This window comes from Lampetra fluviatilis, chromosome 58 (genome assembly GCF_964198595.1).
Source record: "Lampetra fluviatilis chromosome 58, kcLamFluv1.1, whole genome shotgun sequence".
NCBI lineage: Eukaryota > Metazoa > Chordata > Hyperoartia > Petromyzontiformes > Petromyzontidae > Lampetra > Lampetra fluviatilis.
Window position 1 is genome coordinate 4,949,720 of NC_136332.1, and position 18,316 is coordinate 4,968,035.

The 18,316-nt window shown below is 61.2% G+C and overlaps 1 protein-coding gene across 1 annotated transcript in view; it reads left to right on the forward strand.

The window, feature by feature from the left end:
- The window catches only part of LOC144950604 (rhomboid-related protein 1-like), a 28,979-nt gene extending 11,322 nt beyond the window's left edge, over window positions 1-17,657 (forward strand). Inside the window, exons 2-8 of the mRNA XM_078880759.1 lie at window positions 3,814-3,966; window positions 7,101-7,313; window positions 8,468-8,616; window positions 10,492-10,604; window positions 11,642-11,742; window positions 14,310-14,370; window positions 16,653-17,657. Coding sequence (XP_078736885.1) covers window positions 3,814-3,966; window positions 7,101-7,313; window positions 8,468-8,616; window positions 10,492-10,604; window positions 11,642-11,742; window positions 14,310-14,370; window positions 16,653-17,134 — 1,272 coding nt within the window. The 3' untranslated portion in view covers window positions 17,135-17,657. The remainder of the gene's footprint in view (window positions 1-3,813; window positions 3,967-7,100; window positions 7,314-8,467; window positions 8,617-10,491; window positions 10,605-11,641; window positions 11,743-14,309; window positions 14,371-16,652) is intronic.
- Window positions 17,658-18,316: the final 659 nt, after the last annotated feature.

Below are 18,316 nucleotides of genomic sequence, written 5' to 3' on the forward strand. Positions count from 1 at the left end.
GTGAGTGCGTGTGTATGAGTGCGTGTGTGTGAGTGTGTGAGAGTGAGAGAGAGTGTGTGTGTGAGAGTGTGTGAGAGTGTGTGAGTGTGTGAGTGTGTGTGAGAGTGAGTGAGTGTGTGAGTGTGTGTGAGTGAGTGTGTGTGAGAGTGTGTGTGTGAGAGAGTGTGTATGAGTGCGTGTGTGTGAGTGTGTGAGAGTGAGAGAGAGTGTGTGTGTGAGAGTGTGTGAGAGTGAGAGAGAGTGTGTGTGTGAGAGTGAGTGAGTGTGTGAGTGTGTGTGAGTGAGTGTGTGTAAGAGTGTGTGTGTGAGTGTGTGTGAGAGTGTGTGAGAGTGAGTGTGTGAGTGTGTGTGAGAGTGTGTGAGAGTGAGAGAGAGTGTGTGTGTGAGAGTGTGTGTGTGAGCGTGTGTGAGAGTGTGTGAGTGTGTGTGAGTGAGTGTGTGTGAGAGTGTGTGTGTGAGTGTGTGTGAGAGTGTGTGAGAGTGAGAGAGAGTGTGTGTGTGAGAGTGTGTGTGTGAGTGTGTGTGAGAGTGTGTGAGAGTGAGTGAGTGTGTGAGTGTGTGTGAGTGAGTGTGTGTGAGAGTGTGTGTGAGAGTGTGTGTGTGAGTGTGTGTGAGAGTGTGTGTGTGAGTGTGTGTGAGAGTGAGAGAGAGTGTGTGTGTGAGTGTGTGTGAGAGTGAGAGAGAGTGTGTGTGTGAGAGTGTGTGAGAGTGAGAGAGAGTTTGTGTGTGAGAGTGAGAGAGAGTGTGTGTGTGAGTGTGTGTGAGAGTGAGAGAGAGTGTGTGTGTGAGAGTGAGAGAGAGTGTGTGTGTGAGTGTGTGTGAGAGTGAGAGAGAGTTTGTGTGTGAGAGTGAGAGAGAGTGTGTGTGTGAGTGTGTGTGAGAGTGAGAGAGAGTGTGTGTGTGAGAGTGTGTGTGTGTGAGCGTGTGTGTGTGAGAGTGTGTGTGTGTCCGGCAAAACAACCTCCTACCTCCTCGCGGTGCCGGATGGGCAACACTGTCGTGGACAGTGCTGTGGGGGGAGGGCCAATGCCTCATTGGCCTCTCCCCTCATGGCATCTGTGACCACCACAGTGGCTAAACGGGGGCTCTGGACGGGTGCGAGGGGCTGGTAACCCCTCCACCTTCAATTCATTACCACGAAACTACGAATTAAACATGAATATGTAACTAATAAGCTTGTGCCGGAGGCCCCGGGGGGACCGGCATCTATGACGTCTCCTGGCCAAACCCCAATTGGCGGAGCCAGGAGATTGAATCTTCACCCTCGGGGCTCCTCCAGAAACAACGAAAAGCCATTACGGATGGCCACGTGGAATGTTCGAACGCTCACTGCGGAGGAGAGGCTGCCACTCCTCTGTCGGGAGCTGGACCGGTACCGCCTGGATCTCTGTGGCATTCAGGAGGTCCGGTGGACCGGTTCTGGCTCCTGCCACCATGAGGGGTGGACAGTCCTCTACTCGGGGCAGGAGACTGCCAAACAACAGGATGTGGCTCTTCTTCTGAACAAAAGAATGAAGGGGGCGTGGGAGCGTGGCAGTGAGGTGTGGGAAGCTGTAAGCCCCAGGATACATTGGGCTCGCCTTCCCATCAACCGGAGGCGAGGAGTGGTGGTCGTGGTTACTTATGCCCCCATCGGCGCATCCACACAACATCATGGATGCATGATGGGTCAAAGCAAGAACATCTGCTGTACTACATAGTGACGGACCAGCGGATGCGAGCCCATGTCCTTGACACCAAGACCTACCGTGGAGCTGATCTGCCCTCTGACCATCGACTAGTCATCTGTAAGATGCGCCTGCCATTCTTCCACTCCGGTGGTGGGTGTACACCCAGGACCCCATTCCAACCTAAAGTGGCCTGGTCTCAGTTAGGTGATGAAAGTTGCAAGCGAAAATTTCATCATCGCTTGCAGCTGGGGTTGGCATCGTCCCCCACTCCTCCTGATGTCGAGGGTAAATGGGCGAGGTTTAGGACTGTGACTCATGAAGCTGCAATGGCTGCTTTGGGTACGCGGTCCAGACCTCCCCAGAAACCCTGGCTGACAGAGGAGGTGTTCAGGTTAATTGAGAAAAAGCGACAGGCCCACTCTCATCGCCTACAGCATCCCACGTCAGAGAATGAGGAGGTTTACCGCAGCCTTCGCTCGAAGGTTCGGAGAGCCGTAAGGCGCTGCAAGGATGGGTGGTGGTCGCGGGTTGCTGAGGAGATGGAGTCTGCCTCAGTGGCCCGCGATCACAAATCCCTATTTAACTCCATCAAAAAAGTAACCTGCAGCGCCACACCTATTACCATCATTAGGGGAAAAACGGTGATCCAATCTCCGACCCCCAGGAACAGGTTTGCAGATTTGCTGAGCATTTCTGTGAGGTCCTGGGGGAGGGGAAATCCCTCAGCCAGGAAAACATCAAGGCACAAAGTGGGGATAACCCTTCTGAGGCTGCGGTGCCTCCAATTTTGGAAGAAGTCACCCCCTGTGAGTGGCTGGCTGAGGTGCCATCTGTTGAGGAAGTACTGAAGGCGATCCGGAGTCTGAAACCAGGAAAAGCACCGGGCAGAGATGATCTCCCAAGCGAAATGCTCAGGGAGGGTGGCGTTTGTGCACAGACTGCTCTATATGACATCATAACAACAGTCTGGACCGCTGGACGGGTTCCGCAGGATTGGAAGGATACCCTGGTGGTCCCCCTCTTTAAGAAGGGGGACCGCACAGACTGTAACAACTACAGGGCCATCTCACTCCTCAGTGTGCCGGGAAAGGTTCTGGCAAGGATTATTCAACATCGCCTTGCTAGGCACGCTGAGGAGAGGCTTGCGGAGCCCCAATGCGGTTTCAGGAAAGGGCGGTCCTGCACAGATGCCATATTTTCTGTCTGTCTGCTACAGCAGAGGTGTAGGGAATTCCAACAAGACCTCCATCTCTGCTTTATTGACCGGGTCAAGGCCTATGATACCATCAGTAGGCCTGGGCTCTGGGTTGTTCTTTGTGCTTTCGGAGTCCCTGACCCTCTGCTCACGATCATTAAGGACCTTCATGATGGTGAGCGGGCCCGGGTAAAGCTACGTGGCCGGGAGTCAAAGCCTTTCCCTGTACACCTTGGGGTACGACAGGGATGTCCTCTGGCTCCCACATGATTTAACATCTATTTTGACCACGTAGTTCGTGAAGCCTTCAATAGCTGTACCGGGGGAATTTCCATCTGGTACAGATATAATGGGAGGCTGATCGACGCCCGGGTGCGATCAAGGGATGGCTCCCTATTGGTCAACCAGGTTATGTATGCCGATGATTTGGTAATAGCTGCTCATTCAGAAGAGGAGTTAGAGACGTCCTTCGCCAAAACCACGCTAATCGGAGGTGCGCACGCGTGTGTGCGTGCACGTGCGTGCGTGTGTGCGTGCGTGTGTGCGTGCGTGCATGCGTGCATGTGTGTGCGTGCGTGCGTGTGCGCGTGTGTGCATGTGTCATATCGGTCATCTCGGTCATCTCGGTCAGTCGACCCGTGGCACCTGCTGGGTCTGCCCCGTGACCTCCTGCCAGCGGGCGTTCGACACTTCACGTGGTAGCCTCAAGGTGCACTTGGCCTGGCACAAGCGTCGTGGTGACGTCACCGCCACTTAGTGGCGAATGGCGGTTGTTGTTGTTGTTGTGTGTGCGTGCGTGTGTGCGTGCGTGCGTGTGCGCGTGTGTGCGTGCGTGCGTGTGTGTGCATGCGTGTGCGTGCGTGCATGCGTGTGTGCGTGCGTGCGCGTGCGCGTGTATGCGTGCGCGTGCGCGTGTATGCGTGCGTGTGTGCGTGTGCGTGCGTGCAGTGCGACGTGGCGGGCACGGGCTACGTGGGCCTGGAGGCGCTGTGCCGCGCCCTGCGAGCCTGGCTGCCCGACCTGGAGCCCGCCAAGTTGGCGCTGCTGCTCGCACTGTCGGCGCGCGACGGCACCATCTCCTACCGCGAGTTCGTGCACCTGGTGCGGCCCGGCAGCAGCGTCGTCAGCAGCAGCAGCAGCAGCGTCATCAGCATCATCAGCAGCAGCAGCAGCAGCTAGAGCAGCGGCAGCAGCGTCGTCAGCAGCAGCAGCAGCATCAGCAGCTAGAGCAGCGGCAGCAGCGTCGTCAGCAGCAGCAGCAGCAGCATCAGCAGCTAGAGAAGCGGCAGCAGCGTGAGATGCAGCAGCAGCAGCAGTGTTATCAGCAGGATCAGCAGGATCAGCATCATCATCATCAGCAGGATCAGCATCTCCGTCATCATCATCAGCTGTGGTCATGAGCAGCAGCATCACCAGCACGAGATTCAGCATCACCAGCATGGGCAGAATTGGCAGCATCGGCGGCAGCATCAGCAGCTAGAGCAGCAGCAGCATCATCAGCATAAATCATCAGCAGTATCATCAGCATCATCGTCAGCATCACGAGCATGAGATGCAGCATCATCGGTAGCAGCATGTGCAGCATCAGCATTGTCGGCAGCATCACCAGCATCACCAGCACCACCAGTACCACCACCACCACCAACAACAACAACCGCCATTCGACACTAAGTGGCGGTGAGGTCACCACGACGCTTGTGCCAGGCCAAGTGCACCTTGAGGCCACGTGAAGTGTCGAACGCCCGCTGGCAGGAGGTCACGGGGCAGACCCAGCAGGTGCCACGGGTCGACTGACCGAGATGACCGAGATGACCGGCTGATTCACCACCTGTGCCCCCTACTGTGCCAACTTGCTGTGCTTTAGCCACCCGGCGCTCCGCTCGTTGTTGTGAGCGTCGCTCCTCCGCCCTCCGTTGTTGTTGGAGGGCGACTGCCTCCAACTGCCCAGTAGCGTCCTTCACGAGCCTCCTCCACAGAGGCCGATCTTGACACCGCTGGTACCAGTCATCGGCAAGTCCACTCAGCTCCACGTCCTCCTGTACCACATCACTCCATCTCTTCTCTAGCCCGTGCCGCGCCCGTTTAGCCCCCTCGATCCGGTGGAACAAAAGCTGTTTAGGCATGTGGTGGCTGGGCATGCGGGCTACATGACCCAGCCAACGCAGCCTTGCCTGCCGGAGGAGCTCACCGATGGGACTTTGCCCAGATCTTTCAAGGATTTGTGAGCTCCTCACACAATCCAGCCTGGTTAAACCCATGGAGTTAAATAGTGATTTGTGATCGCGGGCCAATGAGGCAGACTCCATCTCCTCAGCAACCCGCGACCACCACCCATCCTTGCCGCGCCTTACGGCTCTCAGAACCTCCGAGCGAAGGCTGCGGTAAACCTCCTCATTCTCTGACGTGGGATGCTGTAGCCGATGAGAGTGGGCCTGTCGCTTTTTCTCAACTAACCTGAACACCTCCTCTGTCAGCCAGGGTTTCTGGGGAGGTCTGGACCGCGTACCCAAAGCAGCCATTGCAGCTGCATGAGTCACAGTCCTAAACCTCGCCCATTTACCCTCGACATCAGGAGGAGTGGGGGACGATGCCAACCCCAGCTGCAAGCGATGATGAAATTCTCACTTGCAACTTTCATCAGCTAACTGAGACCATGCCACTTTTGGTTTGAAAGGGGTCCTGGGTGTACACCCACCACCGGAGTGGAAGAATGGCAGGCGCATCTTACAGATGACTAGTCGATGGTCAGAGGGCAGATCAGCTCCACGGTAGGTCCTGGTGTCAAGGACATGGGCTCGCATCCTCTGGTCCATCACTATGTAGTCCAGCAGATGTTCTTACTTGGACCCAGCATGCAGCCATGATGTTGTGTGGATGCCCCGATGCCGGAAGAGCGTATTGGTAATTACAAGCCCATGAGCTGCACAAAAATCTAGCAGCCTCCTACCGTTGTTATTGAGCTGATCTGGCCCATGCCTTCCAATCACTCCAGACCAGGTGCCAGCATCATGACCAACTCGGGCATTGAAGTCACCCAACAAGATGACTCTGTCCCGAGTGGCCACTTTAGCCAGCACCTGTGACAGGAGGTCATAGAAAGCGTCTGACTCATCGGCTTTGCCTGCATCCCTCCACGGATGTTCGTCTTCGGTGGGGGCATAAGTAACCACGACCACCACTCCTCGCCTCCGGTTGATGGGAAGGCGAGCCCAATGTATCCTGGGGCTTACAGCTTCCCACACCTCACCGCCATGCTCCCACGCCCCCTTCATTCTTTTGTTCAGAAGAAGAGCCACATCCTGTTGTTTGGCAGTCTCCTGCCCCGAGTAGAGGACTGTCCACCCCTCATGGTGGCAGGAGCCAGAACCGGTCCACCGGACCTCCTGAATGCCACAGAGATCCAGGCGGTACCAGTCCGGCTCCCGACAAAGGAGTGGCAGCCTCTCCTCCGCAGTGAGCGTTCGAACATTCGACGTGGCCATCCGTAGTGGTTTTATGTTGTTTCTGGAGGAGCCCCGAGGGTGAAGATTCAATCTCCTGGCTCCGCCAATTGGGGTTTGGCCAGGAGACGTCATAGAAGCCTGTCCCCCCGGGGCCTCCGGCACAAGCTTATTTGTTACATTTTTATGTTGATATCGTAGTCTCGTGGTAATTAATTGAAGGTGGAGGGGTTACCAGCCCCTCGCACCCGTCCAGAGCCCCCGTTTAGCCACTGTGGTGGTCACAGACGCCATGAGGGGAGAGGCCAATGGGCATTGGCCCTCCCCCCACAGCACTGCCCACGACAGTGTTGCCCGTCCGGCACCGCGAGAAGGTAGGGGGTTGTTTTGCTGGACACCACCATCACCACCAGCACCACCACCAGCACCACCACCAGCACCACCAGCACCACCAGCACCACCACCATCACCACCATCACCACCATCACCACCACCAGCACCACCAGCACCAGCAGCACCACCAGCACCACCAGCACCACTATCACCACCACCAGCACCACCACCAGCACCACCAGCACCACCATCACCACCATCACCACCACCAGCACCACCAGCACCACCACCTCTCTCCCCGTCTCCCCGTGTCTCCGTGTCCCAGCTGCACACGCGACGCTCCAGCAGCTTCATGCGAGCGGTGACGGTGGGGCGACGCCACCACCACCACCACCAACACCACCATCACCACCACCGTCACCACCACCACCTCCTCTCTCTCCTCGTGTCTCCGTGTCCCAGCTGCACACGCGACGCTCCAGCAGCTTCATGCGAGCGGTGACGGTGGGGCGAAGACGCCGCCGCGTGCCGCGTGCCCAGCGCGCAGCCCGCCGCCTGCTGCTGCCGCTGGTGGCGGCTGCCACGCTGGTGGCGCCGGCCCGGCGCGCTCGCTTCGTGGCATCGTACTCCTGCCGCCCGCCCGCCCTCGCCATGCTCGCAGTCAGCCTCGCACAGGTGCGGTGGTGACGGTGGTGACGGTGGTGGTGACGGTGGTGGTGGCGGTGGTGACGGTGGTGGTGACGGTGGTGGCGGTGACGGTGGTTGTGGTGGTGACGGTGGCGGTGGTGGTGACGGTGGTGGTGGTGGCGGTGACGGTGGTTGTGGTGGTGACGGTGGCGGTGGTGGTGGTGGCGGTGGTGGTGGTGACGGTGGCGGTGGTGGTGGTGGTGGCGGTGGTGACGGTGGTGGTGGTGGCAGTGACGGTGGTGGCGGTGACGGTGACGGTGGCGGTGGTGACGGCGGTGGTGTTGACGGTGGTGGTGGTGGTGACGGTGGTGGTGGCGGTGGTGTTGGGGGTGGTGACCGTGGTGGTGGTGACGGTGGTGGCGGTGGTGGTGACGGCGATGGGGGCGGCGGTAGTGGCGATGGTGATAGCTGTGGTGGTGGTGACGGAGACGATGGTGATGGTGGTGACGGTGGTGGTGACAGTTATGGTGGTGACGTTGGTGGCAACGGTGGTGGCGGCGGTGGCGGCGGTGGTGGCGGTGGTTGCGGTGGTCATGGTGGTGACGGTGGTGGCAACGGTGGTGACGGTGGTGGTGGCGGTGGTGGTGACGGTGGTGGCGACGGTGGTGGTGGTAGTGGTGGTGACAGTTGTGGTGAAGGTGGTGGCGTCGGTCATGATGGTGGTGGTGAAGGTGGTGACTGCGGTGGTGGTGACTGCGGTGGTGACGGTTGTTGTGGTGGTGGCGACGGCGGTGGTGGTGACTGCGGTGGTGGTGGTGGCGACGGTGGTGGTGACGGTGATGGCGGTGTCGGTGTCGGTGGTGACTACGGTGGTGGTGACTGTGGTTGTGGTGGTGGTGGTGACTGCGGTGGTAGTGGTGGTGGTGACAACGGTGGTGGTGATGGTGGTGACAACGGTGGTGGTGACGGTGGCGGTGACGGTTGTGGTGGTGGTGACTGCGGCGGTGGTGGTGACTACGGTGGTGGTGACTGTGGTGACTACGGTGGTGACTGCGGTTGTGGTGGTGGTGGTGGTGGTGACGGTGGTGGTGACGGTGGTGACAACGGTGGTGGTGACGGTGGCGGTGACGGTTGTGGTGGTGGTGACTGCGACGGTGGTGGTGACTACGGTGGTGACTGCGGTTGTGGTGGTGGTGGTGCAGGTGTGCGTGTACGCGTACTGCGCGATGCGTCTCCACGCGTGGCTGCTCCAGACGGCGAACCCCGACTACCTCCTCCTGCCGCTCGTCTACAGCCCCCAGCACCGCCAACAGATCTGGAGGCTAATCACTTACGCGCTGGTGCACTCTGGGTAAGGTCGCCCCCCACGTACACCGGGGTAGACACGTGGGGTGGTGGTGGGGTGGACGCGGGGGGTGGTGGGGTGGACGCGGGGGGTGGTGGGGTGGACGCGGGGGGTGGTGGGGTGGACGCGGGGGGTGGTGGGGTGGACGCGGGGGGTGGTGGGGTGGACGCGGGGGGTGGTGGGGTGGACGCGGGGGGTGGTGGGGTGGACGCGGGGGGTGGTGGGGTGGACGCGGGGGGTGGTGGGGTGGACGCGGGAGGTGGTGGGGTGGACGCGGGGGGTGGTGGGGTGGACGCGGGGGGTGGTGGGGTGGACGCGGGGGGTGGTGGGGTGGACGCGGGGGGTGGTGGGGTGGACGCGGGGGGTGGTGGGGTGGACGCGGGGGGTGGTGGGGTGGACGCGGGAGGTGGTGGGGTGGACGCGGGGGGTGGTGGGGTGGACGCGGGGGGTGGTGGGGTGGACGCGGGGGGTGGTGGGGTGGACGCGGGGGGTGGTGGGGTGGACGCGGGGGGTGGTGGGGTGGACGCGGGGGGTGGTGGGGTGGACGCGGGGGGTGGTGGGGTGGACGCGGGGGGTGGTGGGGTGGACGCGGGGGGTGGTGGGGTGGACGCGGGGGGTGGTGGGGTGGACGCGGGGGGTGGTGGGGTGGACGCGGGGGGTGGTGGGGTGGACGCGGGGGGTGGTGGGGTGGACGCGGGGGGTGGTGGGGTGGACGCGGGGGGTGGTGGGGTGGACGCGGGGGGTGGTGGGGTGGACGCGGGGGGTGGTGGGGTGGACGCGGGGGGTGGTGGGGTGGACGCGGGGGGTGGTGGGGTGGACGCGGGGGGTGGTGGGGTGGACGCGGGAGGTGGTGGGGTAGACACGTGGGGGGTGGTGGGGTGGACGCGGGGGGTGGTGGGGTGGACGCGGGGGGTGGTGGGGTGGACGCGGGGGGTGGTGGGGTGGACGCGGGGGGTGGTGGGGTGGACGCGGGGGGTGGTGGGGTGGACGCGGGGGGTGGTGGGGTGGACGCGGGGGGTGGTGGGGTGGACGCGGGGGGTGGTGGGGTGGACGCGGGAGGTGGTGGGGTGGACGTCGGGGGTGGTGGGGTGGACGCGGGGGGTGGTGGGGTGGACGCGGGGGGTGGTGGGGTGGACGCGGGAGGTGGTGGGGTGGACGTCGGGGGTGGTGGGGTGGACGCGGGGGGTGGTGGGGTGGACGTCGGGGGTGGTGGGGTGGACGCGGGGGGTGGTGGGGTGGACGCGGGGGGTGGTGGGGTGGACGCGGGGGGTGGTGGGGTGGACGTGGGGGGTAGGGTGGACGTGGGGGGTGGACGCAGGAGGTGGTGGGGTGATCGCGGGGCAGGGGATCGGGGGCGACGGTGGATCATTCGAGGCCGATGTTCCAGTGTGGGTATGTAGGGCGCACGCACGGCATTGTGGGAATGTGGGGCACCCGCATGGCATTGTGGGTACGGGGAGTGTGGCCCCCGTCCCGTACACAGACACACAGACACACAGACACACAGTCACACACACAGATACACAGACACACAGACACACTGACACAGTCACACACAGATACACAGACACACAGACATACAGACACACAGTCACACACAGATACACAGACACACAGACACACTGACACAGTCACACACAGATACACAGACACACAGACATACAGACACACAATCACACACAGATACACAGACACACACAGACACATACAGACACACAGACACACAGTCACACAGACACACACAGATACACAGACACACGGATACACACAGACACACACAGACACACAGTCACACACAGATACACACAGACACACAAACACACAGACACACAGATACACCCCCTGTGTATCCCCCTTGTACCCCCTGTGTGTGTGTCTCAGCCTGGCACACGTGGCCTTCAACGTGTCGCTGCAGCTGCTGCTGGGGGTGCCGCTAGAGATGGCGCACGGCACGGTGCCCGTGCTGGCGCTCTACCTGGCCGGCGTGCTTGCAGGTGAGTCAAGAGTCACACAGGTGAGACACACACACACACAGAGAGACACACACACAGTGACACACACACACAGGTGAGACACACACAGAGAGAGACACACACACAGAGACACAGACATAGAGAGAGAGAGACACACACACAGGGTGCCCGTGCTGGCGCTCTACCTGGCCGGCGTGCTTGCAGGTGAGTCAAGAGTCACACAGGTGAGACACACACACACAGAGAGACACACACACAGTGACACACACACACAGGTGAGACACACACAGAGAGAGACACACACACAGAGACACAGACATAGAGAGAGAGAGACACACACACAGGGTGCCCGTGCTGGCGCTCTACCTGGCCGGCGTGCTTGCAGGTGAGTCAAGAGTCACACAGGTGAGACACACACACAGAGAGAGAGACACACACACAGAGAGACACACACACACGGTGACACACACAGAGAGAGACACACACACAGAGAGACACACACACACAGAGACACACACACAGAGAGAGACACACACACAGAGAGACACACACATAGAGAGAGAGAGAGACACACACACAGGGTGCCCGTGCTGGCGCTCTACCTGGCCGGCGTGCTTGCAGGTGAGTCAAGAGTCACACAGGTGAGACACACACACACACAGAGAGAGACACACACACACACAGTGAGACACACACACAGGTGAGACACACACACAGAGTGAGACACACACACAGAGTGACACACACACACGGTGAGACACACACGGTGAGACAGACACAGGTGAGACACACACGAAGGTGAGGTACGAAACGCAGTTGTGTGTTTTTGTTGTGTGGCCACCAACACCTGTGACGTTCAGGTTCAGACTCAAATGAGTACCCGGTGCGGTGTGTAGTAAACATCGCCACTGGGGAGACAAAGGCGGCCGGGCGTGGTGCTGGCCACCCACCCCGTCGTGTGCCGTGCCGGCCTTCATAGGTGCTCGCTAACAGCACTTGCCCCTACAGTCTGTGAAGGCTATACGGGGGGGGGGGGATCTTTGTCTTTGTGTGTGCAGGTTCCCTGGTTTCGTCCGTCATCGACATGTCGGCTCCGCTGGTGGGAGCCTCCGGGGGCGTGTACGCCCTGCTGTCCGCTCACCTCACCCACGTGGTGCTGGTGAGCCTCACCCCGACACTCACCACGACACTCACCACGACACTCACCCCGACACTCACCCCGACACTCACCGTGACCCTCGCCTCCACCCTCATATCAACTCTCACCTCGACCCTAACCTCAACCCTGACCTTTGACCCTCGCCTCCACCCTCACCCCCTCACCTTGACCTAACCTCGACCATGACTTTGACCCTCGCCTCCACCCTCATATCGACCCTCACCTCGACCCTGACCTTTGACCCTCGCCTCCACCCTCACACCCTCATCTTGACCTAACCTCGACCCTGACCTTTGACCCTCGCCTCCAACCTCATATCGACTCTAGCCTCGACTCTGACCTTTGACCCTCGCCTCCACCCCCACCCCCTCACCTTGACCTAACCTCGACCCTGACCTTTGACTCTCGCCTCCAACCTCATATCGACTCTAGCCTCGACTCTGACCTTTGACCCTCGCCTCCACCTTCACGCCCTCACCTCGACCCTAACCTCGACCCTGACCTTTGAACCTTGCCTCCACCCTCACCCCCTCACCTTGACCCTAACCTCGACCCTGACGTTTGACCCTTGCCTTCACCTTCACGCCCTCACCTTGACCTAACCTCGACCCTGACCTTTGACCCTCGCCTCCACCCTCACCCCCTCACCTCGACTCTCACCTTGACCCTCACTCCGACCCCCCCCCCCCCTTGACCTCCATCTCGACCCTCACCTCGAACCTCATCTTGACCCTCATCCCCTAAAACTAAATTTATTTATATGTTTTGTTATACCAGGTGTAGTGACATTAGACGCCACTTCTGTGTCGGCCCGTACGAGGGCTGGGGGGCCCCAAGGGGGTGCCTGGGGGGTCACGTGGTGCAGGGACCCAGACCTCCCGTGAGGTGGGGGAAGGGAGGCGTGGCTTGGGAAGGGAGGCGTGGCCTGGGAAGGGAGGCGTGGCCTGGGAAGGGAGGCGTGGCCTGGAAAGGGAGGCGTGGCCTGGCCAGGGAGGCGTGGCCTGGGAAGGGAGGCGTGGCCTAGGCAGGGAGGCGTGGCCTGGGAAGGGAGGCGTGGCCTGGGAAGGGAGGCGTGGCCTGGGAAGGGAGGCGTGGCCTGGGAAGGGAGGCGTGTGTCTGTGTGTGACTGTGTACTCCGAAGTGAAGACATCATGGGTCGTCGTCCTGGGCCAGGCAGGCCATTGCCTGCCTGGTCCAGTCTGTGTCGTGTCCCAGAGTGTTAGTGAGTTGAGGAAGGTGGTCACCACCTCATGTACGGTGTTATGTTACTTACCGTTTAATAAATAGTGTTGCCCCCCAAGCTCCGTGTGTGTGTGCACCTAGTTCGAACCCACTACACAGGTAATGGGCCACTAAGCTACACAGCTCTGTTTTAAGAAGCGAACCTGGCCATCACAAATGAGAGCTTCACGGAAGTGGCTTCTCGTCGTCGTCGTCGTCGTCGCGTGTAAATTCAAAGCAGCAGCCAAATAGCTGTGAACACGTGACGTCGATTCTAAATGTGGGACGGAAAAGCCGGAGGGCCCCGAGGAAAAAACCACGCAACCACCACGGGGAGAGAGAGAGAGACACGCAAACTCCAAATATACAGCAGCAGGCGTCAGGGTCCGGTTAGAACCCACGACCTCCTGTACACCAGGCGAGGTAGTTAACATCTCCTAGCCACCGTGATGATGATAATGATGAGAGAGAGACACGCAAACTCCACATACACAGCAGCAGGCGTCACGGTCCGAGTTCGAACCCACGACCTCCTGTACACCGGGCGAGGTAGTTAACATCTCCTAGCCACCGTGATGATGATGATGAGAGAGAGACACGCAAACTCCACATATACAGCAGCAGGCGTCAGGGTCCGGTTAGAACCCATGCCCTCCTGCGTACCAGGCGAGGGAGTTAACATCTCCTAGCCACCGTGATGATGATGATGAGAGAGAGACACGCAAACTCCAAATATACAGCAGCAGCCGTCAGGGTCTGGTTAGAACCCATGACCTCCTGCGTACCAAGCGAGGTAGTTAACATCTCCTAGCCACCGTGATGATGATGATGAGAGAGAGACACACAAACTCCAAATATACAGCAGCAGGCGTCAGGGTCGAGATCAAACCCACGACCTCCTGTATACCAGGCGAGGTAGTTAACATCTCCTAGCCACCGTGATGTTGATGAGAGAGAGAGAGACACACAAACTCCACATATACAGCAGCAGGCGTCAGGGTCCGGTTAGAACCCATGCCCTCCTGCGTACCAGGCGAGGGAGTTAACATCTCCTAGCCACCGTGATGATGATGATGAGAGAGACACAAACTCCACATATACAGCAGCAGGCGTCGTCACGGTTCGGGTTCGAACCCACGATTTCCTCCTGCGTTGTTGTTGTTATTAATTATTATCGTCTTTGTTAGTTTATTGTCCTCATTTTCCATTGTTTATTGCTCTTGCTATTTGTTGTTGTGCATTATTGTTGTGTTGTGTATTGTTCCGTATTATTGTTTTTGTGTACTGTTGCCAATTGTTGTTGTGTTTTGGTCTGTATCGTTGTGTTGTTGTTGTTGTCTTTGCAGCACTGGTCGGATGTTTCCTGCACCGCCAAACCCTTGTGCCTCGCCATTGCCGTGCTGGGCAGTAAGTGGCACAGCGGAAATTCCACATTCATATGGCGGGGGGCGGGGTACAGCCTGCTGACTTCTCACAAAGCGGTAGCAGGGAGTTTCTCAACGTCTGTGCGGTGATCTACCGACCCCCACCACCACTACCACCACCACCACCACCACCACCGCCACCACTACCACCACTACCACTACTACCACCACTACCACTACCACCACCGCCACCACTACCACCACCACCACCACAGCCACCGCCACCAGTACCGCCATCCCCACCACCACCACTTCCACCACCACCACCACCACTTCCACCACCGCCACCACCACCACTGCAGCCGCCAACACTACCACCACCACCACTACCACCACCACCGCCACTACCACCACTGCCACCACCACCACTACCACCACCGCCACCACCACCACTACCACCACCACCAGCACCACCACTGCCGCCACCACCACTACGGCCGCCACCACCACTACGGCCGCCACCACCACAGCCACTACCACCATCGCCGCCACCACCACCACTGCCACCACCACCACCACTGCCGCCACCACCACTGCGGCCGCCACCACCACAGCCACTACCACCATCGCCGCCACCACCACCACTGCCACCACCACCACCACTGCCGCCACCACCACTGCGGCCGCCACCACCACAGCCACTACCACCATCGCCGCCACCACCACCACTGCCACCACCACTGCCACCACCACCACCACCACTGCCGCCGCCACCACCACCACCACCATCGCCGCGACCACCACCACTGCCACCACCACCACCACTGCCACCACCACCACCACTGCCACCACCACCACCACTGCCGCCGCCACCACCACCATCGCCGCGACCACCACCACCGTCACCACCGCGGCCACCACCACCACCACCCCCAGCGCAACCGCCGTGCGCATTACAACAGGGAACGGTGCAGGGGGCATTTGTGTGCCACTACCAGCGCAGCATCATCACCACACGCGTGTGGGTGGCGTGTGGCGTGTGTGTGGTGTGTGTGGGTGGTGTGTGTGTGTGGTGTGTGTGGGTGGTGTGTGGTGTGTGTGTGGCGTGTGTGGTGTGTGTAGTGTGTGTGGTGTGTGTGTGTGTGGTGTGTGTGTGGTGTGTGTGTGGTGTGTGTGTGTGTGGTGTGTGTGTGGTGTGTGTGGTGTGTGTGTGGTGTGTGTGTGTGGTGTGTGTGTGTGGTGTGTGTGTGTGGTGTGTGTGGTGTGTGTGTGTGGTGTGTGTGTGTGTGGTGTGTGTGTGTGGTGTGTGTATGTGTGTGGTGTGTGGTGTGTGTGGTGTGTGTGTGTGGTGTGTGTGTGGTGTGTGTATGTGTGTGGTGTGTGTGTGGTGTGTGTAGTGTGTGTGGTGTGTGTGTGTGGTGTGTGTGTGGTGTGTGTGTGGTGTGTGTGGTGTGTGTGGTGTGTGTGGTGTGGTGTGTGTGTGTGTGGTGTGTGTGTGGTGTGTGTGGTGTGTGTGGGTGGTGTGTGTGTGTTGTGTGGTGTGTGTGGTGTGTGTGTGGTGTGTGTGTGTGGTGTGTGTGTGGTGTGTGTGTGTGTGGTGTGTGTGTGGTGTGTGTGTGGTGTGTGTGTGTGTGGTGTGTGTGTGTGGTGTGTGTGTGGTGTCTGTGGTGTGATATCGTCTCGATCGGTTTCCCCCCCTCACTGCTCACCCCCTCAACCCGGCCCCTGCCCTGCCCCCCCCACAACCCCCTAAAGACAAAGATCCCCCGTGTAGCCTTTACAGACCATTGGGGCAAGTGCTGTTAGCGAGTCGGACCTATGAAGACAGGCACGACACACGAGGGGGTGGGTGGCCAGCACCACGCCCGGCCGCCTTTGTCTCCCCAGTGGTGATGTTTATTACACACCACACCGGGTACTCATTTGAGGCTGAGTCCACCTAGGGGAGGCCCAGGACCGTTTCGGATAATCGTTACTGGGTGTTGGTGGTTGTGAGCAGGGAATTGCTGCTAACCCCCACCACCCACCCTGGCCCCCCACCACTCCCCCCCCCCCCACCACCCACCCTGGCCCCCCACCACTCCCCCCCCCCCACTACTCACCCCACTACTCCCGGCCTCACCACCCCCCCACCACTCCCCCCCCCACCCACCACCAACCCTGACCTCCCACCCACACCACCCCCCCCCACCCTCCCCACCACCCCCCCACCCTCCCCACCACCCCCCACCCCCACCCCCCACTACCCCCACCACCCCACCCCCCCCCCACCACCCCACACCCCCACCCCCACCCCCCACCCCACCCCACCCCCCCTCCCCCCAGTGAGTGCCGAGGTTGGCCGTGCCGTGTGGTGCCGCTTCTCGGCGGCGGTGCCGCCCCAGCCGGGCTTCGCGGCCCACGTGGCGGGCTCGCTGCTGGGGGTCACGCTGGGAGCCGCGGCGCTGGGCACGGGCACAGGCGGCGGCGGCGGTGCCCGCTGCCGGCGGTGCCCCCTCCTGCCCTGCCTGCACCGGCGCCGGCACCGGCGACACCGCAACCCGGACGAGGGCGACGAGGAGGAGGAGGAGGAGGAGGAGGACGAAGTGGAGGACGAGGTGGACGACAACGGAGGAGGTGGCGGTGAGAACGGTGGAGGCGGTGGTGTCACCCGCCGGCGCTCCTCCTCCGGCGGCTGCCCGCTGGCCTGGTGGCTGGCGCTGGGACCGGCGCTGGCGTTCGTGGCGTTTGCCGCGCTCTGGAACGTGTTCGCCTACCCCCTGCTGGGGGTCGCGCAGGTCGCTCGGGGTCGCGACCTCCAGGCGTGAACCCCTGTCGTTTACGCCCCACCCCCACCACCCCCCACGGCCTCTCCGGGTTAGGAGAGGTCAAGAGGCCAAGAGGTCAAGAGGTCAAAGGCTGCTCGGTCGTTCTGCGTAACCCCCCACCCACGCCCGCCCGGGTGGCACTAAGCCAACCAACAAACGAGTGTCCACCACCACGACCCGGTCGATGGGGCGGGTCACGAGGGTCACGAGGGTCACGAGGGTCACGAGGGTCACGAGGGTCACGAGGTGCCGCCGCCGCCCTCGCCTTTGGCCAGCGCGGTCGGAAGAGCGGTGCCCAAAAATAACCACCGCCCCCCCCCCCCCCCCCGTTTGCCCTCCGCCCCGCGTGCCAACAACGCGGTCGCCACGCTACCCGGCGACGTTTGCCGCCCCGTCCCCTCGGCGGGCGCACCGCCGGCATGCCCCGTCGCGTGAACGTGAGCGCGCGTGGCAACTCGCGTGCCCGTCGCGTGAACGTGAGCACGCGTGGCAACTCGCGTGCCCCGTCGCGTGAACGTGAGCGCGCGTGGCAACTCGCGTGCCCCGTCGCGTGAACGTGAGCGCGCGTGGCAACTCGCGTGCCCCGTCGCGTGAACGTGAGCGCGCGTGGCAACTTGCGTGCCCCGTCGCGTGAACGTGAGCGCGCGTGGCAACTCGCGTGCCCCGTCGCGTGAACGTGAGCACGCGTGGCAACTCGCGTGCCCCGTCGCGTGAACGTGAGCGCGCGTGGCAACTCGCGTGCCCCGTCGCGTGAACGTGAGCGCGCGTGGCAACTTGCGTGCCCCGTCGCGTGAACGTGAGCGCGCGTGGCAACTTGCGTGCCCCGTCGCGTGAACGTGAGCGCGCGTGGCAACTCGCGTGCCCCGTCGCGTGAACGTGAGCGCGCGTGGCAACTTGCGTGCCCCGTCGCGTGAACGTGAGCGCGCGTGGCAACTCGCGTGCCCGTCGCGTGAACGTGAGCACGCGTGGCAACTCGCGTGCCCCGTCGCGTGAACGTGAGCGCGCGTGGCAACTCGCGTGCCCCGTCGCGTGAACGTGAGCGCGCGTGGCAACTCGCGTGCCCCGTCGCGTGAACGTGAGCGCGCGTGGCAACTTGCGTGCCCCGTTGGGGTGTCCCACTCACGGGGGGGGGGATGTGAGAGCGAGTGCACCGATTTGAGTGCACCGTGAGTGTGTTCTGTG